Consider the following 25,422-nt stretch of genomic DNA (forward strand, 5'->3'; position numbering starts at 1 on the left):
TCAAGTACGGCAAGTGCACGGGGAGCCTGGTCACCAAGCAGGTTTCATACTGCACCATCGTTCCGCGTCGGACATCGGGAGTCATGGACAAGTTGTGAAACGGGAATGGCTGGGGGCATCCACCTGCGGCGGTGGAACTTCACGAAGGTGCGTTCCAGTTCTATGTAACGTCTACCGACGAACAAACTTTGAGGCCTTACATTGTAAAGCAACGTGGTGCAGAGTGGATTCGGACAATGGACCTGTCTCTGTGGGACCGCGACAAACTGAGGGCTTTTCATGCACATCTGTGTCGGTATCTTTGTACACGCGCCGAAGCAAGAGCCTAAATGAACTTGACTACGAGGGCGACCCGTGCGTGAAGCACGAGCTGTCAGTTCGTGCGCAAAAATCCTATCACACGCCGGTCTTGGTGCTGCAGCAACATGCCTGCTAGTCTTAGTATCGACTTTTCTTTTCTCCATGCTGGGCTCACCTGCGCACCCTCAAGTGGCACATACGTTTTATAGAATGCCCTTTGCATGTCAAAGAGGATCGCCTGGACCTTAAGGTCCTCGAAATAGCTAACGACGATACCACCTCAAAGCTGACCAGCCGCTCTATGTTTTCTTGGAGCCAGGGGACCACCAAAGGTAGGCAGTTACTACGATCTTCTCATGCTTCAACACGATAGAATGGGCTCCCATGTTCAAGGCGAAGGGAAAGAGGATGCTTCATGTGCATGATCTTTGTGCAGCGGACCAGCATCATGTTGCCGAAGGCATCTGTTGAAACTGTTCCCGTGATTCATTCCAGATCCGCGGTTCCCTCGAATATTCGCAACCTGCTGGGAAAAGCTGTGTCTGCCGAGGCTGCGGAGTCCCCTTGGTAGCTTCTGTGAGAAAATTCTCACGTGGGAGCTGGGGAGACGGCAGGAAACAACCCTCTCACAATAGTTGCGGGCTTCTAGTTTTTCGCATCCTGAATGCGACATCGGGTGTGCGCGCTTCCGGTCCCTCTTTCGTGGGCTCAGCCTGCGTCTACCGAAGAGAAACACCTTCCGAACAGGCTAGTGCTGACTCTATCGCAGTCGCTCACGATAGAAAAAATTCGCCTCGATGACCGCTTGTGTGTGGGGTGTCTGATGCCGGCCGCTGCAAGCACAGGCTAGGATGCCGGTGAATTCTACAAGGGAGTAGTAGCCTGGGGTTCGCGGCTGCGTCGCCCTCGCACAGTTCTGGGCAAGACGAAGGTCGGCCTCTAATCTTACTTGATGTCGCCCTCTCCCCGCCGTGGCGAATTCGGAGGGGATATGTGCATGTGGAGGATCCTTGATGCGTGTATTGTTTTTTTCATTCTGGGTGCCGAATATGTTGTCGAGCTAGACTGCCTCTCGCCGGAGCCGCAGCTGTTGTTCGTTGTGGACTGCGTCGTTCAGGGGCCCTCCGGCGCAGGCCTGTCGGGCCTTTCGCGGCTGTGGGTGGCGGCAGCCCTCTGTGTCTCCAGCAGAGAAAGTGCGCACGGAAGCGTCGAACGCCATGCGCGTGGTGACGGTGGCTGCAGAGAGAATAGGTGGTGCAGAGCAGCGTGTGGGGGGGGGGGGGGGGGGGGGGGCACTTCCTCGCAGTTCAGACGCTCGTGCACGGTTTCAGCGTTCGCGCACGAACTCGTGCACCGACAGGCGCGACGGGCGGATCTGGATCGTCGAGCGTGGGACCCGGTTCGGGAGACGTGGGGGAAGGGAGGGGAAGGTGGGCAAGTATGTGCACTTGCCACCGCTTCCAACTGCGAGTCCACCCACGGGGATGAAGTGCGTGCCCCTGCCTCGAGCAGTGTTTCCCGCAGAGACGGTACTGGGGTCGCCGAACGCCGGCGCGAACGTGGACGACCAGTGCTTTCCTTTTTCTCCGTCCTTTTTCGGTGCACACTGGGGCCTGTCACGTGACCGGGGTTTCCTGTCAGTGATTTTTCTGGTGCTCTTTTTGGCCCCACGTCTCGAGCCCCTTCCTCTTCATCAGCGTAGGGGTCCCGTTCACGACGTTGGCTTCCGCTAAAAGATTGGCGACGTTGCCACCCGAGTCATAGTGCAGCATATGCGTGACGGCATCGCATAGTGAAGGGGGCGTCCGGAATAGTCGTCCATCCAGTCCAGTTGGTTTCCAGCAGATTTCAACTGCACGTCACACCCATTGTACTGGATATCACCCTTCTTGTCTGTGTGGCATGTCTGTTGGCATTTCTTCTGGACGGCACTGCTCCTATTGTCGGCTTCACTACGGTTCGGGCACATTGCCCTTGTGTGGGGCTCGTGGGAATCGTGGTGTGTGACACAGTTTTTGAGATACTGATGCGTGATTGCTAGACGACGCGGTGTCTATCATGCGTTCTCGAAACGTAACTTTTTCAGCAGCGCACGGTCTAGTCTTCGTCCCCGTATCAGGTGTTTTTTGAACAGGGCCCGCACAGGACGACCTCCGCACACGTCCGCACCCCAGGCTGCTGGCACGTGGCTACAGCACTATTCCCAGGCCTTTAAACACTGTTTTGGCCGCTGCACGTTTCGTTATCTGTCATGAGCCGAAAGTGCACTAGTTCTCTTCGCTGCTAATTAGGGCGCCCCACTTGTGGAACGCATCGCAAGGTCGGGATTTCTTTGTTGGTCCCGCTACGGCCACCCCCCCCCCTCCCCCGCGAGGTGGAGCATTTTGCCGCAGTATCGATACACAGTTTGGAGTTTTATTGTTCTCGTTGCAGCAGCCCTTCCTCTTTGACTTCATTGAGTGAGACAAGCGTTGCTGAACGGCGAGTCCCTCGTACAGTTCAGGGACGAGGAGGTGACGTCGAGATTTTCCCTGTTCGATTCCTCAGCCCCGCTTCATTCTACGTTGTTTTGAAGACGTGCATCGGGAGAGGATCGAGTGGTCATCTCAGCCGCGGTGCGTGTGCCGCTTACATTCTTTTGGTATGCTACAGTTTTCCTCCAACCCAGCGGCGCCCGTCTACGCAGCCCCACGAGCTTCCAAAGATAATACGTGGATGTCCTGTGGGTTATCCCCCGACGACTCAGTGTCTTGGATCGTTTGGTCCACCCCACTCCCCCTCCTCGTGCGAATATGCGCGCGAAGGGCACGACGGGAGGAGGTTCCGTGTTCTGTGAAAGCGTGATTTGATCTTTTGCTGTAAGACCATTTCTGAGTTCCCACCTCGGTGCCGTCTGCCCACCCAGAGAGAAAAGCACGTTTCTCATAGGTCCTGTCTCTCAGCCTTGTGCGCGCAAGAGGTTTCCAGCGCTTGAGCGCAGGGTTAGCTTCTGCGGACGCTCTTTCGGTTCGGTGCTTGAGCAACTTTTCTTCTGGAGAACGGTGCCTTGCGTTAGCGCTAGACCAGACATTTCAACGTCACTGAGCCAGAAGCTGTCGCCATGGCGAATCTACAAGCTTCCTACGTCGAGGGTTCTTCTGGCCTGGACACGCCCATCCCGGCGTCCATCGTGTACGATCCGGAGCTCTCGAAGATCTTCTCAGCCCTGGCTGCGCCTCTATTGCAGAGTCAAGGCGGCCAGCTGCCGGGCTCCGTCCCCGCGAGTGCTTCGGGACAGACGACCTGTGCAGAGTCGACTCCTCGCTCACAGGTGGATCTGTTCAGTCTCGCGAGTCCTGCAGAGAGAGCCCGCAGAGACCGGCAGGGATTCTGCGAGAAAAGCGCGGCTCGCACGTCGACGTGTGCAGAAACGGCCGACGACCTGGCGCGCGCCCTCCAGGCTCTGGCTGGTCACTTGACGGAGCTGGCGGAGAACGAGCTTTCGGGCTCTCCTGCCAGTCGCCCCAGCGCCTACTCTTTCGGCGGGGCTAGCGATGTGAACCCGGAGCTGAAGGCCGACGAAGACAGCCGTCAAACCCGAACACGCAGCAGTCTCTCGGCAGGAAATGCTGGAGCTCTTTCTCAAGCTGCTTCCGTTGCTGAAGCCGCGTCCACGCGTACGACGGGCTCACGCGCAAGCGAGAGTCCTCGGGCGACTGGAGGAATTGGGCAGAGGCAAGAGAAGAGCAGCCGAAAGCCTCGATTGAATCTGCGCGGGGGACAGGGACAGAGCCTGCGGCCTGCCTCACCTGACGCAATGGACGCCAGGGGCCGCGCAAGCAAGCGCCCAGCGAGCGATACACTTGTAGAGGGAGACGTGTCCCCAACGGGCAGCGAGGTTTCCTCCCACCTCTCTTCGGAGAAAACCTACGAAGAGAGTTGCAAGAGCCCGAAGGTTCGAGAAGGTGACTCGCCCAGATGTGGCGGCCGCGTATGCTGCTACTCAGATCGTTTGCTGCAGAAGGACCTCGAGGACGTCCTTCAGTTGGAGCGAGCGACCTCGCGACTGCTGTTGGACTGCCCTCAGTTGACGCCGGCCTCGCTCCAAGACATCAGTGTGAAGACTTGGCCCCACAGGTGAGCAATCTCTCGCTCAGGTGGCGCAGAGAGACTCCCGAAACTGTAAAGCTTTAGGCTAGTAGTCATCTTATGGAGCTTCAAGTGACGTTTCGCTTCCATACCGAGAGTGATTGGAACTGCCGCGACGCAGGCGCGGCTTTATGTTTTGTGGATCTGAGGGGCTGAGCTTCAGGTTTGCCAAAGCCCTGGGCGAGCGAACGAGCGACAGCACGACGTTTGCGTAGTGGGCGGAGCATGCGGATACGGCTGGGGCGACCAGAATAGCGATGAAACGCTTGGACGAATGTGCATGCGGCGCAGTAAGGTCTGCTCTAGTGGAAATGAGTGAACCCCACACTGAAGCGAGTGTCCCGATTGGTTTCTCTGGTGCTGTACGCAGGAGCCAGCTGAATCTGCCGCTGCCTTCACGTGGAGTTCCTCTGGACGGACTGGCATCATCGAGACCGTCAGCGCTCGCTCATCCATCCAAACTTGAATCGCCAAGCCAAGCCACATCGCCAACAAGCAGCTCCGTGCCTTGTATGCTTCCGAAATCTTTCCGAAGTCGCAGCGACTATCTCTCCTTGTGCAGCCTGCAGACGGGAATGTCTGAAATGGAGAAGGAGCGCGAACCTCGCTCTCTCGACGAGCTCAAATCGCTTGGCGGCGATGAGGGTGAGTCAGGTGTGGCGATTGGGAGCTTGGTAGAAGAGGAATGTCTGTGGTGACTGACGTCGCCACTGGACCACTGCCGCCTTGCGAGCACCAAGCCCATGTTCAACGGGTTTGATCCTGGGGGGCGCGTGCTTCGAGGATAACTCCATGCCGGGCCCCAGCGTGCTTTCACCTCTTCCTGTAGACTGGAAAGACTGCAGCGAGAGCATAGTGTGTGGTACTGAGTCACTGGTCAGGTTACTGTCTTTTTTGATGTGCGCTTTGTGTTCAGTTCTTGGTCTTACGGAAATCCACATGCTGGCTGAGAGCCTGGCGAAGGAATTTATGGAGTCGTCCTGCCCGCGACTGAGCCCTGACGATAGCCCGAGCTGCCGACTCAAGTACCGCAGGGACAACTTGTCCTTCACGGTGCTCCCCTCGAAAGGCCAGACAGGAAGTGACAGTCCCTCCGCAGTTTTTAGGCTGGATGGACGCCGAGAGCGATCCCCCTCCAGGTCTTCCAAGAAGGACGTTGCCGCCCCGTGGTCTGCGGGAGGGATGTTTATCGCCCCTTATGCATCAGGTGGGAGCAGTAGCGCTTTTTTCGCAGGCAATGCCTCCGGGTGGAGAGGTACACTGGGCGCGAGCCCAATCAACCATGCTGGAGAGAGTGGGGTTAATGACTCTACTGTGGGAGCTGTTGTGAGTGCATTCCTGAAAGCAACGTCTATCGTCGCAGAGACGGCTGCCGAACAGCTTAGGGAAATGCCCTCGTTGGGCACGGACGCCGGTCTGCGACAAAAGTTCATGCCTTGGCTGAACAGCAAAGCAGAAGGCCAGCTGGAATCATTCCGTAGAACGGCATAGCAACACATCCTGGCACCGATACATGGCAGCCAACAGTTGTGCGCGTTGTTTCGCGACAACACCTGCAGCTCTTGGTGCTTTCGGGCCTTTATTGCCGTGATGCATGTGACAAGGGATCAACGCTGCCTCGTTATGTGCGGGGAAGCTGCGGCGCAACAATCCGGTTTTTTCTGTTTGCCGATTGCACACACTTCACAGGAGCGACTTTGGGTGCCCTCCCGCTGCGTTAAACGTATTGAGTTTCTCGAAATCTATTCATCTGGCGTGTGACCCATTGACACGCCCGGTGCACGGTTATAGACGGGCAGCCGTTTGCGTGCAACTACGGGCTACTGTGAGGGCTGTTGTTCGTTCGAGTCAGCGGTGGATCCGCTGCAATCTATTACAGCGAATGGCTGTGGCAGAAGAAGGCTGTTTCCCTTCGTTCTGTCGGGGGTCAAATGTGGTCCGCGTATTCAGACGTCGAGTGCTTGGGTCAAGGCGTCGCGGGGCGCGGTTTCCTTCGTTTTCTTTTCGTCGTCTTCTCAGTTTTATCAGCACGGTCTCCTGTCTACCAGATGTGGATCACCTAACGCACTCAAGGACCCGGGCGGGTCTGCCCAAAGTTTGCCTAATGAAGTGCTGGCGCCGATTGGACGGTTATACAGCTTCGATACATACAGATCAGCCGCTTTATCCGAGGGGGCCTCTCGGCACTTTGCACAGGCGGCGAGCCCTCGTTTTTCACTTGCCCATTCCGCGTGTCTTGGTGATACGCATCAACAGTGCCGTTTTCGTGGAGGGCTGAGGAGGTTGGGAGGGGCGAACGGGAAGGTGCGTTGTCATGTCCTGAGTGGTGTGTCTTGTGGCTTTGACTTCGTTCCAAGTTTAATTGGTCGTTCGCGTCGGACTGCGGTCTGCTCGACATGCGTTTTGAAACCGCCTCCGATGTGTGTGCTAACACAGCAAAACAGCTGTCGTATTGAAATCAATTCATACGCTGACCATCGACGGGGAGCCCTGTGTTTTGTCGCCTTGTGCATCCGCTCCCTGCGCATAAAGAGTCGCCTTTTTCTTCGGCTGGTGGTCTTGGGCAAGAGGCGCCTCTACGGGCTTTACTTCGGCTTGGGTGTGCATCTTCGTAGGTTTTATCGTCGTCCAGGCATGTAAGCAACATTTCCATTCGCATGCCCTCTGTGCTCGTGACAACTTGGGTTCAGGCAGTAGTGTCACGTCTAGTATCTGACGTACACGGACACCCGTTTGAACAAGTGTATTTTAGCGTCCCGGAAACTGGCTGCTCGTTGCTGCTCTGCCACTTTCCATCGTCCCTGTACAGTGGTAGCGTCACGCGCTTCCTCGCTCTCCAGTAGCAGGACGCCTACCCCGACGCAGCTACGTGTCATGAGATTCTGTGCCACGATCGAGCTGGAGTCTCCTCCACTGTATCTCTGTATAAATGAGCACTGTGGCCAAGAAACGCTTCCTCGCGTGGTCGTGCCCACAGATGTACATATATAACGAGTCACCATCTGTGCATTCCGCGTCCGTGCCTCGCAGTGGTTATCTTGCTTTTTGACTCCTCATGTAACGTGGCACGTTCACGTTCCCCGGCGTTCCCAATGCTGGGCGCTACCTCATGTGCGCGTGATATTCGGTTCCATTCGTTCAACGCTGTAGTGTCTCCGCTTTCACGCCGTCCGCTCGCGCGAGACCAGAGGACCTCAGGAGTTTCAAGTCCGCCCAGTGCGTGACCGTAAAGCGAGTGGCCTGGTTGGAACAGAGACGATTCTTTTTGTGATCGTCGTTTCCTGACGACGGGGTGCGCTCTTTCGCTGTCGGCTGCACGGGAAGAAGGTGAAAACGGGGTCCGTCGAAGCAAGCTTCATAAGCCTAGTTTGGCGGTCGCCTACCTCTGCACGCCCTCTACGGCGCACCACAACTTTTCCTCACTCGGCTTCTTGCGCACGAGGAGCGCTTCAAGCATCGTTCCTTCGGGCTCGGGACATTCCTACGTCATTTCGCCGGCGGATGGCTCTGCCAGTTGGCCGCCGGTTCTCAGTCTCTTTTACACTGAACGGGGTTTAGCAACCGGCATCATACGAATCGTGCGTATCGTTACTGGCGGTAGTGCCTGCTAGTCCATGTATGGTGTATATCCCTTGCTCTGATTCGCATTCGTGTCTCACAGTAGAAGTGGTGTGCGAGCTCTCGCATCGAAGTACGTTCAAATGAGAGCAAGCTGGTTTGGCGTCCCTCCGGATGTATGGCGGGTCCAGAGCGATAGTTTGCAGGCTTCTATATGTCGGAGGGACTGACTGAGCTTGCACAGAAGACGGTGCGCCCCCCTGTAATCGTTGCCCACCCCCTGGGTCGCCGTATACAACCACTCGGGAGAAATTTGCCTTTTCCATTTATCCACTTACGTGCTGCCGAGCACGCCGTGGGGTTCAAGCCGAGCTCGAAGCTCTGGAAGGGTACCCGCGTCCATGTTTTTTCAGAGGACGTCAATGATAATGTCTGGCGTGCACGCGCACGGTCGCCCTGTCCCGTGCGCGCTTGCAGTGCAGGTCGGATGCAATGGGGCGGAGTCGCTTCGTCGTGGTGGTGCACGTGGATGGCCTTAGCTTGCCGCTTGGATTCCGTGCATATGGTGCTTTTTCCGTACCCCCTCTATGTGTAGACTAGCATGCATAATGGTGTATTGCCTGTTACGCTGTGGCGTCCTTGCATGTTCGCAAGTTGACTAGACCAACCAGTCAGCGCGCGTGCATACTCGTATGGCATGACATGAGTCATGTGTCATACAGCCGCCCCGCCCCTTCCGCGTTACTGTGGCAGAGCTGCCATGCCGTGCAGCGGGGACCTACGTGATTTGCGTTGACGGGGCAGTCTATGGCTTATGATCAGCACTTGTTGGATGTGTTCCGTTTTATGAGCGGCGACTGTGCCACGCAAGTGCCTACCGAAGTGGTTGTTTTACGTGCTGGCGGCTGTGCACGCTTCAGCAGGTGTACCATTCAGGTGTGCTAACAAGATGCGCGATCCTCTCTGTAGGTCGTCCGCTGCGGACGCCCTGCACATGGCTGGAAGTGACAATTCTTCGTGCTCCTGAATTGACCTTGAAACCGTCGCTGGTCATCTATGGTACCAGCACGCACCACATTTATTCGATGCCAACTCAACATGTGCTGGCGCTCGGTAGCGGTTGCTGCACTTCGTGATCCACTTGCATGCAGCCTCATGTCCTTTCGCACGTGTGATGATGTGTCGTCGTGTGAATATGCCCAAGTATGAACCTGCGGATATTGAGACACCGTTCGACTTGTCATACGCGTCAAGGGCGGTCACTCTAGGTGCTCCATGGTAGTCGTATCGTGCGACGTGTTCTATGATTCCTGGAGCTAGTGATGTGTCACATGTATCGTTCCAATTTTGCTTCTGTACGAGTAGCTTGGTGTGTAGTGTGTTCACGTAGTAACCACACGTTTCTGCCGGACTGCTTAGTGTCCCGCCGGGTTCCCTCTTGGGTTGTCTCGTCAACAATTCGTGGCTGGATGAGCAAGTGCCGATCATCCAAGCCGATGTCTCAGTGGTAGTGCACAGATGGCGTCGACTACACTTTGTTCATATGATGGCAGCACTGCCGTGTGCAGGAGTCCCGGCTTAATGGGTACATCCCGTGTGGAACTCTGTCGTCCCTGCGCATCCCCATGGCTTCCTCCCAAAACGTCAATTCGTATGCTGCCTCCCCACCCCCAACCCCCCCGTCCGCGCCCCTCCACCGAAGTAGTCTTTAGTAGCGAGACTGGGCCATCGCCCTCGTGCAACTTTGAACAGTGGATGTCTGTACTGCAGTGGTCGCCACGGGATCCGCCCTATCCCTGTACTACACTGGTATTCCCGAGTGCTTCCCTCTGCAAAGCGCGCGGGCGCCATAGCGAATTTGTAAGTAGTGGCACCGCAGGCAGGCACAGCCGCGCCTTCCAGTCTACGCGGACCATCAGTAGCAGCCGCAAGACACACACGGGGTAACGAGGCCTACAGAGGGGTGCTGCATTCCATTCGATCGTCTTACCAACTCGGCACGGTGGATGCAGTGACAGGCAAATTCGAACCCAGAACGAGTCGAGGTGGTTCACTGTGGGGCTTCAGTAACAAATGCAGGTCCCGCTCTCGGCATCGCGTCACACTCGGACATTCAGTTTTTTACAGCTTGTGCACTTTTATTTTCGGTAGGATACCGTTGAATTTAAGGTTTCCGCTGCCCAGTGAATCATGTAGATCCGCCAGCTCAGTGGTTTTGTTTAGTGCAACTACCCATAGTTTCGGTAGAAGGCGGAATAGAGGGGTTCGGTACAACCAGTTCGGCGAGGAAGTAACCCGTGGACACCGGCGATTTCCATGTGGAGGGACGACGGAAAGATGTGTTGTAGAGGCGCTGCCGGTCTGCCATGGAGACGCAAGAGACAAACCGAGCTTCCGCCACACCCGACGGCCAAAATTTTCGGGGCCCTCACAATGGCGCCGCCTCGACGTCGCGTGTGCCTGTGTATCTAGGTGAGACGTAAAAAGCCGTTCAGTTGCCGTGGAGAGTCCTGAGGGCTCGGTTTGTCTGGCAGAGGGTGCGTTACGACGGGACAACTGGGGTGCCTGCAACGACCAAATGTGCGTCTCCTGGATGTGCCGGCGTTCAACAAGCGTAGCTTGTATCAACGAACGACAGTAGCGGTGAGCTGTGCGTCTTGCACTCTTAACGATTTCCCAGCGGTAGCGGCCCAACGCTAGTGTGGAGGCTACCCATGGGGCATGCATTCGGCTTGACCCTCTGCCAGAGACAACTGTACGGCGGCGAAGTTTCCCCGATCAGCAGAACGAGAAAGTAGAGGAATGGAAATGAAGGCAACTGACGTGGTGGCAGATACCTGTCCACCTCGTAGAACTCAGCGTGACCCGTCCCTGTCTCGGCAGTGCCTCAATCAAGAGACGCGCCGCACGCTGTCTCCGTTTTGTCTCGGCCTACGGTTGCGCGATGCAGGAGATGAGGCCGCGCCTCATCCTTGCTGCCAGTGGTTTGAACAAACAAATGCATGTGCATTCTTGCTCAGCGAGCTTCAACCGTCGTTTCCGCCCCGGCGTCCCCTTGCTAACGAAGTCGCGTGGACAAGCCGCGGAATAGCTTGCGTGTGGCGGCCGCTGACATGCGCAGTGACAGCGGTGAGACAACGCGCGGCCGACGCGGAGAAAAAGACGGAGTTGTGGGCGTCAGCGCCTTCGCATCCTGTGAGCGCCTTAAAAGTCGGGTTTCCAAAGGACAAAATTGCCACATCAGCGGCAAGTGACCCACATCGTCGTTATGGATGCACCAACTCGGGTGTCGCGTAACCGGCCTAGGCAACCGACCACAGAGCGAGACGATGAACACCGTTGCCTGCGCGGAGAAGACCAGGGACGAGCCCTTTCCAGTACGTGCCACGGCTTGTGACCCTGCGGACGGACGCCTCCTTCACTCTCGGTCACGAGGGCACGTCTCCTTCACCCCTGCTGAAGACACTCTCCCCCGCCGAGGATGAGAGAGGGAGAGGCGGCCGTGTTTCTCGTACGAAAACACACCTTCGCTCGCGACACGCTTTTTTTTCTCGTAGGTTGAGCGATTCGGTGTTGTGACAAAGAGCAGCAACTGACAGGGCTGCAAGCCGGGGTAAACGACAGGGGGGGGGAGAGAGACAGCAATGGCAATTTTTTACCGTTTTGTTTGTTGAGTTTACTGTCCACACCCATTGAAAAACTGGTTTACACGCGCGCGCTCGCGCCTGCGAATGTCCTTTGTCTCTCGTAGGCGCGGTGTGGCTGGATGGAGTCAAGAGGGCGGAGAAGAATGCATCCACCGTAATTCCATGCAAAATCTGAGATGCGAATCTGTTCCGTCCTGTGAAAGGAAAGGCTCGTTTAAACACTGGGCTTTGATAGAGGCCTCGCGCCTCGCCTCGTGTTTTGTCTCCTCGTAGCCTTCTTTCCCGCGTCTTCCGTGTCACAGATACAGCGACGAGCGACCCGTCTCTCGCCCCTCCAAAAAGAGAGTCGCGAGTGGTGACGTGTGCTGTTGCCCCCGGGTTATCTTTCGCCCTCAACAATCTGCACGTGGAGAAAAGTGTCATTCCGTATGCAGAGGTGCGCGTCAGAGAGCCCGAATTCCGCGTGTATCCCGTCAAAAGGCGTCCATGTTCATTTTCGAGCGTGAATGAGTGGGGTCAGACGTTTGATGGCGGCACACCTGTAGGTTTTCTTTCTAGACTCTACTCGTTCGAAACTGAAGACGAGAACGATAACGTGATACTACGCTTTTTGCTATCATGCCGCCCTGACATGACCAAGCCCGGTGCGATTGCCATCAGGCAGCAAAGACCGCTAGTGAGAAATTGCGTCACTTGGGCTTTTCCCTTTCTGTCCTTCTCCCTTCACCTTCTCAGCCAACCAGTTTCATGCGCCACGATACTGCGCGGCGTCGTGGTCGCGGGGCTTCGGGTTATTGTGCCTTCCCGATGAGCTTTGGAAAAAGGCGAGTTTCAGGAGAAACTAGGACACGAGGCTTTCTTCGATTTGTTCGATTGTCCGCTTGACCGGCGCGGCAGGCGCAGGTTGGTCTCTGTCGGAAGCTTGCCACGTATACTGGGTTCCGATTATTCTTTTGTGACAGTGCCTCCTTTGTTTCCGCGTCGTGGATGCAAGAAACAGCTCTTCGTGCTCGCGTTTGTGGGCAAAGTGTACGGCTTGCGTGGCTGTCAAACGCATTTTGTCGCTCGGCTCGGCCGTGTGGGAACGTGCCTCAGGCCCTGTCGATAGATAGCAGAGAGGGCATTTCGTCATTCCTCCCGCCTACGCCGGTGTTCTGAATGGCGTGGCGGTTGGTCCGAGTCAACGGCTTTTGCCTGTTGCCGTTAGTCCGGTTTCTGTGGGAACCAAGAGGCAGGGAAGGCGCGTATCGCCGCTGGTGTGGTGGCGGGTTCCCCCTCTGCTCGGTCTGTGGCTAGATACGGAATTCCGCCGGCTTCTGCGCGGGCGCTTCCAAAGAACTGCCCTCCCTGATTCACGCCTCCCACAGTTTGTCACTCAACGCTGTCTCCACCTTCCAAGACTGGCCCCGAGTGACCCGCTTCCGGAGGAGCGCGCTCCTTCTGCATGTGTGTTTCTTTCCTGCCACGCGCTGGTGTGCCACCGTATTTTGCGTTGGCCCGATTGCCGAGTATGTCCGTCGCACACTTGTTTGCGTGCATGGGCCTCAGCGCTGGTCTTTTATCGGTGCAGTTTGCCGTGTTGTTTCACTTCATGGCTCTAGTCTCAGTCCGCCAAACGACAGCAGAGAAGAACAGTGAGTTGTGTTCCTCCTTTCCTGTTCCCCCCGCGAGTCTTTTTCCGCGTGCGTTGCCTGTCCCTTTCTCGGCTGCTGGATCAAGATCAGCCAGTAGGCGGCCTGCCCGCTCAGCACTCTCCGCAGCATCCTGGTCTCCGGTGGCTGTGCGAGAGCTAGGACGGGAGCTTTTCCTGCCAGCAAGTGTGGGCGGAGGTCTTGTGTGGTGCTGTGGTGCCTTTTCTTTTTTGAGCGAGCGAGCGACCAGCGAGAACCCAAATGAAGACCGATTCTGACGCTGGTCTGCTGACTCGAGCAGTCGCGTGCATGTAGTGGGGCTTTCGGTCTGAGGGATATCGCACATTTTTTTAAGGGCTCAGGCAGGCTCTTCTTTCGAGCTGGTGTCGTCACCTTTGGAGGCCACGTGACGGAGGACGGCTTACAGGCATGCGCCCACGGCGAACCACAGTCGCGGTCGCGCCTCTGTGTTACCTGTCTCTTTCCCCTTTCAGTTTTCCGACCGCCCTTTACCGCGTCCTCCTTTGAACCATTTTTGTGTTGATTTTACTCCCGTAGCGGCATACACGCCACCGTCGCATTCATTGGCCGTTCCGTCGGGGAATTCTTTTGAAATGGAGTGAAGCTGTATCCAACGCCGGATCTGAGGTCACAACCTGGCGTGCGAGAGTCATGTTTCGCCGACCACGGCAGAGTCAGTTGTCGACGTTGCGTTGCCTCGGCCTGCCAAGCGGAGGCGGCACCGTTCGGATGTGTGCGTCGTCTCCTGTTTTATGAGACAGCCCACAAGGCGTCGTGCTGAGTTGCTGTCTGAGTATCTGTGTCAGCCCCGAATCGGCAGATTTGGTCGCTGGTTGCCTCCTCTGTGTTGTAGGCATTTGCCTCCTGGCCTCGCGAAGCTCGGGCGCGAGGCTCAATCTGGAATGAGCAGCAGAGAAGCTGCAGTTGACCGGATGTGCGCGGTGGGTTGTGTTGACTCATCTTTGCTTCTCTGCATAACTTGTGCGGAACCCCCTGGCGTCCACCGTCGTCCTGCCCCGTAGCCGTGGAGAGGCTCGTGAAGTCTGACACGCTGGCGCGCAAATGGGACATCCCTCGTGCGAGCCGTGGATTTTGCGCGCCTCTCCGTTTCTCCTGTTTTGTCACGCACGTCTGGCGCTGTGGGAGAGATATATTTCATATGTCTATCTACTACTCCCTGCACACCCGGTTTGGCCGTCGCGTTCGTCCTCGTTCCTCACCGGGTTGGAGTTGCTTTGCGGCGAGAAGCCTTCATCTTCTGCGGTTCGCTTCGGGGCTGCGTAGCCGTTCACACTGCCCCCGTTGCAGGCTCCGTGTATTCCGCTCCCGCTGCAGCCTTCGGTTTCCGCTGGCCGAACGAGCGCGAGTGCGGAGTGGCACAGCGTGGGCGCCCGCGGGCGTTTCGGAGCTCGTACAGCGTACACCTCGGTCGTTGAAGACGAGTGTCGATAAGGGATGGGAGAACCGGTTCGTGTGTGGAAGAGCAATTTGGAACGAGGGACAGGCTGGGTCTCGTCTGGTGAGGGTGCCCTTCGCGGCGTTTGTACTGGAGACGTCGTGCTCTCTGCCGCTGGTCACACGGCCGCGTCGCGCGTAGTGTTCAGCCGTAGTATCGGCGTTCTCTCTGTTTAGTGAGAAGGCGCAGGCCCCTCACAGAGACCTCCCTTCGTTCACAGCGAAAGGGTGGAGTTTGAGCCGCACGCGCGGCGGTACCGGCATCTTCCTTGAAGCTTGCGCACACAGAGGAGCCGTTCTCAGGTCTCCGCACACGCTGCTGCACACGGAGCTGATCTGAGAGGGCAGCCTTTGGGCGAGAGCGGGACTGTTGCTTCTTTGATTTCACGTGGATCTTGACCAGGGCAAGGCGTCTCGCGGGGTTGTCTCGAATGAAGCGCGCAGCACAGATAGGAGCGAGCCGTTTTTTCTTTTCATATAGTTCCACGACTCACCACCAACAGGTTACTCTTCCGTTCTCGTGCTTTGCTCCCTTTTCTCGTTTCCGCGGGTGGCTCTGGCGTGGCGTCCACTGCTGAGGGAGGGGTAGCGAGTCGTTGCGTCGGGTTGGTTGGTGTCTTCGGGCGGGGGCCTTCCGCACGGTCCTCGCCCTCGAGGGGTCGCAAGTTCGTGATACGGGCGACTAACAAGTCCTCTCTGGAGAGTTTTGCTTTGGGTCTGCGTCTCTCCCGGCGTCGGCGAGCAAAGGCCCAGAGAGGGACGCAGGCGCCAGGAGCAACGTTGCGGAGCTTGAGTTCAGATCAGCTTGCGCGCGAGGGCATGTATGTGTGGCTGTCGCGTCCCACGCAGACAGGCTGTGCAGCTCGTTTCATGTACAAATTTTATGTGAGTTCTCGATTTGTGTCTGAAAAGGGGAGGGAGGCGGAGCGTCTCGCGGGGTCCTCAGAATGTCGCTGGCGCCGCCTGCGGCGCAGCAGCTGTCCCCCTTAGTCTTTTGCGAGGCGGCCTCTTCGTCGCCGTACGCGTCTTCTTTATGCGACACCCAAGCGCCGCAGACGTCTGGAGTCCTCTTGGAGGCGCCTGTTTCGCGCTTGTCCCCAGAGACAGAGGGGCTGGCGCCCTCACTCGCGCCCGCACCTCACGTGGCCGGGGGGCCTCTCTCTGGAGGCGGTGACTCTGCGCAGGCGCCGCTGACAGACCCAGCGCAGGCCAGCCGCTCAGGCTCGTTGTCTTCTGCAGCCGTATCCGCGCCTTCGCCTTGTCAAAGGCGCACGTACCACTCCAGTCAAGAGCGGACTCGCGGGTGTACCGCACTGCACAGGGCGCGCGCGGCAGAGAACGTGGGCTTGCGGCCTCCGTTCCGCGCAGAGAGTGACCTCCACACGAGGCGCGAAGCGCACGAGAAGGCGCCGACCCACCCCTGCCGCGAGTCTCGAGCTGGTGACAAGTCACGCGCCGCCATGGGAATCGCCCAGAAGCCTGCCTCCGTGAGTCTCGCCTCGTCGCCCCTGCCTGCTGGCTCCGACACGCAGGAAGGACCCAGCGTGGCCTCTGCGGAGAATGAGTCGCGACCCGCTTCAGCAGCGAGCCTCTCGTCACCCTCAGGCGACAACCCGATGAAAGAAAAGGGGGGGGAAGGGCAGATCTCTGCCCCGTCTGCCCTCGCCCCATCGGTCGCCGCATTGGCTGGCTCGGCCTCCGTGACGCCGATGCCTTTCTCCCCATCCCCACCTTCCCTCCCCCCGGCTCCCAAGGCAGATATCCCCAGCGCGGCGACCTCCCCCGCGCCTGCGGCGTCGCCGTCGCTCGCGTCTCTGCCGAGTGGGAACTTCACGCAACTCTCCCGGGGATGCGAGTCGGTCAGCTCCATGTCCACGGTGCCAAGTTTCTCGAGGGGGCAGTCTTGTGCGTCCAACAGCGCGGAGGCGGGTAGGCTGTCGACCTCGTTCCCGTCTCTCCGTCATGCCGGCGACGGCGTCTCTTCGTCTTCCTTCGCCTCGCTGTCTTCGTCCTTCTCTTTCCCCTGCGCAGTTCCTGAGGACTCCGCTGGGGCTGCCGCCACCACCGGCGGGTCAGAAGGTGGGCTCCCACGTCCCGTTGCGCTTCGCTGGGAAGGAGCGTTCTTTGCCAAGTGTTTTAGTTCCTGACGGCAGGAGATCCGAAGCGCAGACAGTGTGTTGGACTGGAGTTGTAACGACGGCTTCTCTGCTGCGGCAGCCGCATTTGCGTTGGGGTCTCCAGGGGCACCATCTATCTCGATTAACCGGCAGCGCCTCTGAGTGTACCGGCATAGTCTTCTGCTTCGGCACATTGCAGTCTGCGGTAGCGTCTTTGGTGGCGGGTGTCCCCGCTTCTCTGCTCGGATTCGGGAGAGGAGGCAGCAGGGCAGATCCAGCGCCAGGTTCGTTGTCGCGGCGTGTGTGTGCGGGGTGTGTGCCTCAGGGGCAGGAAAGGCCGAGGCGCGTCGACCTGCGGCGGCAGCGGTTCTTCTGGGGGTCCAGGCTGGGGTTTCGGCTGCGCGGCCGCCGCGAGAACTCCACGAAGGCAGCAGCGCTGCGCCTTCTTTCTGTTCGTCGTTCCCGCCTGCAGGCGCTTGCGCGGTGCAGCTGAGCGCACAACAGGAAGGAGGGAGGAGTGACCCGCTGCCGTTTCTGCCGCCAGAGCCAGCCGGCGAGCGAGCGTTTGCCGCTGTAGGCGTGCATGCGTCGCACTGCCTCTCGTCTTCGCAGTCTGGCTCCGCGCCGCCGGCGTTGCTTGCGGAAGCCTTCCCAGCAGCGATGGGGGGAGGCGGGAGCCTGTTGACTGCGTGCAAGGCGGAGAAGGAGAAACCGTTCGGAGTCGCGCCGCCAATCCAGCAGTCGCCCGCCTCCGCGTCTAGCGCGCAGCCAGCCGCCACGACCCTATGCGTGTGTAAGTTCCTCCTGGGGGAAGACGTCGCGGGCTACCTCGTCGGGAGGAAGGGCGGCGGCATCGATGAGTTTCAGAAACGCAACGGCCCCGGCTTGCGCGTGACTGTCAGCAAGCGCGGCGAGATCTTTCCCGTCTTGGGTGAGCGAATCGCCGCCGCAGTCGGCGTCCAGGAGAGCATCGCGAGGGCGCTCGACGAGATCGTCGACGTCGCCACCAAGCGAGCCATGCACAAGGAAGAAGAGCGCAGGCTCGACACTGGAAGAAAAATCAGCAAGCCGAAGGTAAGCTCGGAGTCACGACGCTCTTTCATCGAGTGAGAGGCCTGGCAGGTCCGGAGTTTCCCATGCACCAAGCCTCCTGCACCCGTGTGCACTGGTACGTGAGCCGGCGATGGTTCCTTAAGGCTCTTCGTTTGACAACCAGAGTCCTGATTCCAGGCGTTTGTGCGAGTTTGGATGTCAGAGGGACGCTGTGTCTGCGGAGACTGTCGTGAAGCTCTCTTCGTTTTCTTTAGCGTGCGCTGCCCCCCGCATCGCGCGCGCTGCAGCGCTACCGCGTGCTGGCGACTGAGATATCCTCCATGTCTGTGTAGGGAAAGCATATGATGGGGCGTCAGCATGCTTGCTGGTGTACCCTTCAGACATATCCACACGGGACACCGTGCACAGTGTAGGAATCTATAGAGATATAGGATGCGTAATACAGGTGTGTGCATGCGTCGGTATCGCTGCTGTTGGGCTCGCGGCGGATGCATTTCGCTGAAATTCGCTTCCGGTGGCCTCGGACTCTCAGTGCGGCGATTCTGAATGGACTGTGTATCTTGTGTCGCACAGACGTGCTTCAAGTTGGTCGTTCCTGAGACTTCAGTGAGGCTGTTGGAGCAGCTAGACGACACCTGTGAATCCGCGCGAGAAATTGGTGAGAGGCTGCGCGGCACGAACTTGCATCGCTGGTGCGCGCCTTGCGTCCGCCGCATTCGAGCCTGCTTCATCTCTGCTTTGAGCGCTCTCTCTCGTTTGTGGCTCTACGCGGCCTAACCGCTGTAGATCCTTTCTGTGTATTTGCACAGAACGCCTTTTGCTGCGGTGACTTCTCTGGTCTGTTTCTGTTGCCGCGCCTTGCCTCGGGGGCACCTAGTGCCTCCTTCCCTGTTTGAGGCGAGTGGCTTTCCCAGTTCCGGCTTTACCCGCTTCTTTGTGTGGACTCGCTGGTGACTTTCTCGATGCGTAGGCCGCAAGTACCGAACGGAAGTTCTGCTCACTTCCGCCAACGACTGGTTTCACCTCGAGGCTGGTGACGCAGTTGCAAAGGTACGCATGCCCGCGTCTCTCTTGAACGGTAACATTTGTTGTTACAACCTGCGTCAGGGACCATGTGGTATCCGCGGTATGCGAGCATCCCCATGCTTTTTTCGGGGTGACGCAGAGTGAGGCAAGAAGGGGCCGTCAAGGGTTAAAATCGGGGAAACGATTTCTCTTGTTCTTTGCCGAGATCCATGTGAGCGATGCAGCGTGGTGGGTAAGGAGTTCGCATTCTCCCGTTGGCGTCTCTGGTGCGGACGGCAGCTGAAGGGGTCCATTCGCTTTCAGAGGCCTTGCGCGATGTTCAGACATGAGTACGACTTTTCATTTGACGCAGCGTGTCTTGGATTTCGCCACATAGCGGGGTTACATGCATGCCTCTCCCTCGCTGTCTGTAGTGGCCTTTCTGTTCCTGCTTGGCTCTTTTTCGTTCCGCGGCTGAGGGTGCAAATTCTACATTGCCTTCCTTATCTTCTTCGTCTCTGCCTCACACTTTTCTGCCCGATCTGCGGATTGCCGTCGTCTTCAGCTCTTTCCTCGTCCGCTGTGCTCCTGACGTGTCTGTTTTGGGGTCGGCCGCTTCGCCGTCGTTCGTTTTCCGAGTTTTTTAGTACTTCTATGTCTGCTGTCTCGTGCTCGTTCTTCGCTCTCGCGGCCGCCTGGCTCCGTGCCTCTCGGGGCGGGTCGAGCCTCACTCGCGCCCCTCTCGTCTGCGCGTGTGCGTCTCTCCGCAGGAGCGGCTTGTCCAGGTCATAGGCCTTCCGAACGACGTGAAGGACACAGTCCGGGAGCTGGTGCCCCTGTACCAGCAAGACGCGACGCTGACGACTTCGCTGGAGCTTTGCTACGGAAAGAAAACCCCTGCGCCGCCTCCGCCGCCGCCACCCATTCACCCGCCGCTGTTCTCCTTCACGCCGTCTCCCACCTGCTCGCCTGCGTTCCCGGGAAACAACGTGCCGCCGCCCGCCGGCTTCTCGAGTGGATCTTCCTTTCTGCCCGCGTACGCGGGGTCGCAGCTGCTCTTCAGTGCCGCCAATAACTCGAGTGCGCTCTGCGCGGGGGGGACGGGCTCGCGGGGGCTTGCCGCCACGGGCGGACGAGGCGCGGGCCTGGGCGTCGGCGTGGGCGCTCTGTCGGCGCAGACCGGCGCGGGCTGCTCCCAAGCTGGCCAGGGCACCACGGCGTCCCCAGGGGCGGCGAAGAGTCTGTTGTCCGCGGCTGCGACGGCGTCGCACGCTGGATTCCCCGCGGCCCCCGCGGCCTCGATGAAGCCGCCGCTCTACTCTCCGCTCCTGTGCGCCACCCTCAGCCACGCGCCGGCCTGCGCATCGAGCTACAGCACCTCTGCGGGGTCCAGCTTCGACAGCTTCGCAACCGCCTCCTCCTCCTCAGGCCGCAGGGGAAGGCGGTTTTCCGCAGACGTCTCTGAGATATTCACTCGGTCTCTGAGTGCGGCGGCGTCCTCCGCCGCGCACCCAGGACGTCAAGACCCCGCCGCGGACAACGGGGCACCGCCGGGAGCGGGGGGCGCGGGCGCAGGGAAGCTGGGCGGCGGCGGAGCGCCGAATTTCACAGCTGAGCTGCTGTCTCTGCTCGCGATGCAGGGGACAAGCCGAGGCAAGCTCCTCCCGCCGGTCAGTGGAGGCGGCTCGACGGGGGTGCCGGCCGCGTACGCTGCGCGATCGCTCGCGCTCTACAACGCCCAACAAGCAGCGCTGGCGGGAGGCGGATTCGGCTTTGCAGCCAAGACGGCTGGGCTGCCCTCGTCTGCCCTCTCCTCCCCCTTCCCTCAGTCCTCTGCACTCGCGGGGGCGAAGCAGGCACCAGGGGGCCGCTTTTCCTCAGCTTCTTCGGAGTCCGCCGGCGGAACCCCGCCGGATGCCCTCGTTTCTGCGGCTGCAGCGGCCACCCCGGCGACGCAGGCCGCACTCGTTCGGGCGCTGCTCCAGCAGTTCATCGAGACAGAGTTGAAGCGGAGCGGCGCAAGTGCCGGCGGCGGCGAGGAGAGGAAGCGCGAGGGCGTGCCGCTGTCCGGAGGAAGTCCAACAAGTGATCACAGCGGGCGCGACGAAGGCCTGAACCTGCAAACGCTACTGGGAGCGAGTTTGCGGGGCGAGGGTCTGCGGCAAGAGCTTCTCGCGTCCGCAGCAGACTCTGCGGCGCAAAGGGGCCCGTACGCCCACGGGTTTCTGGGGGGCCCCCCGCCAGGAGGAGGCATCATGGAGGCAGGCACAGCAGGTGCTGCGCTGGCTGGCAATGCGCCCGACACCGGGGCGACTGGCACCTCGAGTCGAGGCGCAGGAGGAGAGTTGCTCGGAGCTGTCGGCGCTCAGCTCCTCGGGGCTGACGCGTGCAAGTACCTGTACTCACCTGCGCCGGGCCTCAAGGGGCATCCGTCTGTCTTCGCGGACCCACTCGCTCTCCACCAGGGCAACGGGGTGCACGCGACCGGTTTTCCCAGCCCATCGTTCGGCGTGATAGGCGCGAGTGCGTTGTCACTCTCAGCCGGGAAGGTGCCTGCCTCGTGCCTCTCCCACGGCGAAGAAAGGAGCGCGGGGGGCAGCGCGCGCCAGGGGAAGGAGGACAAGGTCGCGCAGAACGAGAAGAGCCCGTCCGGCGCGGCGGCGTTTCCGGCGGTCGCGAAGAAGAAGCCTCCGCCGGCGGCGTCGCCCGTCGGGGGAGGCGGGTCTGCGTCGCTCTTTTCGTCCTCCCTCTCCTCACTTCTAGACCCAGCCGCCCCCGTCTTCCATCCTCAGCAATCTTCATCGTCGGGCAAGAGCTTTCTGCAGGTCATCGCTGACGACAGCAGTCGCCAGCTGCTGAACACGCTTCTGCACGCCAGTCTAAGTCCGAACGGCGCTCAGGCTTGCCGCCCTCCAGGGGGAGCAGGAGAGGCCGTAGCAGCACGCCGGACAGACAGCGGCGCGCAGGCGGGTGCGTCGTCCTCTGTGCTGTCGTCTTCGTTCGCCTCTTCGGGGTTCCCCTGTCCCCTCTCTGGCGCAGCATTCTCCTCTTCTCACGGGCTGTTAAAAAAGCCGCACGAGCAGGCCAGCGCTCAGCATCAGGCCCGCCAACTGCTCGCGAGCGCCCTCCTCACGTCTGACTTTGGACAGACTGACGCGTCTGCTGAAGACGCTTCCCAGCGGCAACTGCGGAACGAGCTCCTCCTTCTGCTGCGGCAGAAGGAAAACTTGCCTTCTTTCGCTGATGAACTGGAGCTTCGGAAGCGGAGGGGCAGCGCCAGCGGAAGCGCGTTGCCCTCTCTCGCCTCGTCTTCCTCATCGCGCAGAGACAGCAGACTGGCGCAGCTCGCTGGACCGGCGGCAGGTGGCGACTGCCCCCCAGGCCGGACTGCGGGAACAAGGGAGGCGGCTGCGGCAGGCGACCGGCTGGAGAAACCTCGCTTGGAGGCCGAGCTGCTTATGCTGCAGAGTCTTCTGTCGCAACATACGTCGCTGTGCTTGCCGTCCTCCGCGTGGAGCTCTGCCGTGGGTGGTGGCGGCGGCGCGGGCGCCGCCCCTCCTGTTGACGCGTCGTTGAAGCAGCTGCTCGCGTCGTCGCACGCGCTTCCGCGGCTTCAGCAGATTCACCACCCGGGCAGCTTCTCTTCTGTAAATTCCTTCGGCGTCTGGTCAGGCGATGGGGACAGAATGGACGAAGAAGACGGCGGGGCTCCCGCCCGAGCCCCCGGGATACTGCAGGCTTCGGCGACCCCTCCCGCTTGCAGAAGCGTGGAAGAGCGGCGCGAGGGAGGCAAGCAGAGACACGACGAGCGTGAGTCGCCGCGGGGCGCGCCTCTGTCTTCTCTGAGTGCCTCTTCGCATTCGAAGAGTCCCGAGTCTGTCTCCTCTGCGTCCTCCTCCGTCGCCGCTGGGTTGCGGCATTCGAACACGGCTTCGTCCGGCAGACCAGGCAACCTCGAACAGCAAGCGCGCGCTTCGCCTCGACTGCCGTCCAGCGAGACGCGTCCCGCTTCCTCCGCGACGGCGTCGCCTCCAGGTGCGTTCTCTCCGGCGTCGTCGTTGTGTGCCTCATTTTCGTCTGCCGCGGGCGGCGGAGGGTTGCTCGGCAGCGCGCGACCCCGGGGAGGGGAGACGCAGAGGGAGTCGGAAGGGCCTCTCGTGAGCAGACGCGAAGCCGAGTGCGAAGGCGGGGCGCCCGCGGGGCCGCTCGCGTCGTGTTGGTCGCTGAAGGAGGCGTTCTCGTTTCCTCAGCCGCAGTCCGGCGCGGTCTCCCGAACGAGCGCCAGCACGCCGAGCAACCGTCACGCTCCCCTGGGTCTCCAGCCCGCCTCGCTTCTCCTCGGCCTGCGCGGCGGCGAGAATGTCGGCGAGTCAAAGCTTGGCGACTCGGCAGAGCGCCCTGTTCCACTGGATTTATCTGACAGACGCAGAGAGGCGCGCGAAGAAGGCTCCCGCGGCGACGAACGCCCGGGCAGCGGGGCTGCGGCGGGGGCCGATGGAGCGGCGGGCGTCGTCCTCGCCGCCGTCCCGCAGAAACGCGAGTCGGCTCCGGCCGTGTTTTGCTGTGAAGGGCCTCAGGGGGCTCAGAAGAGCGCCGCTATGCCGCCGCGTGCGCAGAGCAGCAGTTTGGGTCACTCTGGCGAGAGTCTCAAAGCCGCGAGTCACGCCGCCAACGGGGGCGATGGGCGGGCGACAACTGGAGAGGAGCAGGGTCCAGGCGCTGCCGCGGACAGCGGGGCTCGCAGGGAGGCCAGCGCGTCTAACGGGAGAGGAAGGCCTGGAGACGGCGAGAGCGGGAAGCGGGCTGCACCCGAGGTGAAGTGCGTCTCGTCAGCTGCGGCGGGCGTCGAGAAGGGCGACCTGAAGCCGCCTGCGGGCGAACGGACGGGAGGCGGCAGCGCAGGGTCCCCGCAGCGCGACGCCCAAGACGCGTCCGAGGCGGGTGCTGAGGATTTCTCTGTTCAGGTCCAGGTACGCAGGGGCCCTCGCACGCGTGTGCGGAGATGGCCTCTTCGAGGCGCACGTTCCGCAGAGCGGCTGGGGTGAGGAGTTTGTGGGTGAGCAGTTTGTTTTTTTGTCTTGTACGCTGTGCGATGCGCGGGAAGACGGCCCGAAGGTGTGTTCTCGTGGCATTCGTTCTGCGGGCGAGCGTCGTCACGGCACCGCGTCATGCGGCGGCGCCGTACGTGGTACTGCGTGCTCACTGCGTAACCACGTGGTGGTTCGGTGCTCGGCGAGCCCAGCGACGTCGAGTACCTCTGCTGTCTGCGCAACGTGCACATTTTTTCAGGTCCCCGTGTCTTTGGCGCAGTCCGAAGACAGCCTGTCTGTCCTGTTGCTGCTGCTGCGATCCTTCTCTACACGCGTCTCCGTCGTCGTGCCTTCCTCCTCTTCGCAGCACACCACACCGCCCACCGGCCCCAGTCGCACAGGCGGCCAGGCAGCAGCCGGCCCCGGAGGGCGCGGGCATGCGGAGCCGCTTCCGGGGACGATCTCCCTGCAAATCAGCGGGTCTGCGGACAACGTGTCTTCGGCGACGGCTGTCCTGCAGTCTCTCCTGGCGGGGAGTCTGTAGACGGAACCTACAGAGAGTGAAGAGGCGCTTGGCACGCTCTCCACTCTGCCCTACCCGCCCCTCTTCCCTCCCCCCCCGCCATCTCGGCCTCGAACTTCTCGCTGTGCAAATATATCGGCTGTTTCAGGTGACTACAGGCTACAGGCCGTTACCGTTCCTCCTTCGGATTGTGGGGGGGGGAAAGTTTTGGATCACGTCCACGTTTAGACGGGGACGACGCACATAACCGGGGGCCTTTTGCTGCGCACAGACGAATGTCGCCGTGAATAGTTGCTCCGGGTGCGGGCTCGCTTGAGTGTGCGCGGCCCTCTGCAAAGCGCTCGTTCGCTGAAGACCGCACTGGCGCAGCATCGCTTGCCTGTTATGTAGCAAACGGAGATACTCCTACACTGCAACCACATCATTCATTAACAGACATGGGCGACTCGAGTGATGCGGCTGGGCCCGGGCTGTGCTTCGCAATGCCTCCGACTGCGCCCGTGCATGGGTCGCGGCGCATACAAATACGCTTGCACTCATATCGACATACACGCCTGTCAGTCTACGCGTGGGCGTCGCCACGCGTGTAGTGGGAGGAGGGGAGCGAAGCAAGCGTTTGCTTTTTGTGGCTGAAGTTCTTCCGTGCCGAAGGCCTGCATACAGCTTCTTTCGGTTGCTCGCATCGCGTCTGTGTTTGCATTTCTCATCTCGTTCTCTTTTTGCGGCATGCACCAGCTGTTTCCTTGAAAGAAGACGCTGAGGAAAGCTTAAGCGAAGTGTTCGTGAGGCTTGCGGGTAACATGAGTCGGAGGGATGAGGGAGGGCGGTATGAATCGTCACGCGGAAGTCTTTCAAAGAGCGGAGTCGCATACGCCTCCACAAGCTTATTCCTCCCTTCTGCTGGAGCGGAATGTTGGTCGTTTGGTTCCTCGACGTCACAGCGGGGGGGACTAG

The 25,422-nt window shown here is 59.9% G+C and overlaps 2 protein-coding genes across 2 annotated transcripts; both read left to right on the plus strand.

Moving 5' to 3' along the window:
• Nucleotides 1-3,400: 3,400 nt before the first annotated feature.
• On the plus strand, nt 3,401-5,919 carry BESB_043790 (uncharacterized protein; the record flags this gene model as incomplete). Its single annotated transcript, XM_029362830.1, has 3 exons — nt 3,401-4,416; nt 4,799-5,073; nt 5,345-5,919. 3 exons carry the CDS (start codon nt 3,401-3,403, stop codon nt 5,917-5,919), a joined length of 1,866 nt encoding a protein of 621 aa, XP_029220196.1.
• Nucleotides 5,920-15,687: 9,768 nt separating this feature from the next.
• BESB_043800 (uncharacterized protein) lies at nt 15,688-24,489 on the plus strand (the record flags this gene model as incomplete). The annotated part of the gene is made up of 6 exons (XM_029362831.1): nt 15,688-16,819; nt 17,183-17,931; nt 18,484-18,568; nt 18,881-18,960; nt 19,686-23,885; nt 24,205-24,489. 6 exons carry the CDS (start codon nt 15,688-15,690, stop codon nt 24,487-24,489), a joined length of 6,531 nt encoding a protein of 2,176 aa, XP_029220197.1.
• Nucleotides 24,490-25,422: the final 933 nt, after the last annotated feature.

Source organism: Besnoitia besnoiti, chromosome III (genome assembly GCF_002563875.1).
Source record: "Besnoitia besnoiti strain Bb-Ger1 chromosome III, whole genome shotgun sequence".
Classification (NCBI taxonomy): domain Eukaryota; phylum Apicomplexa; class Conoidasida; order Eucoccidiorida; family Sarcocystidae; genus Besnoitia; species Besnoitia besnoiti.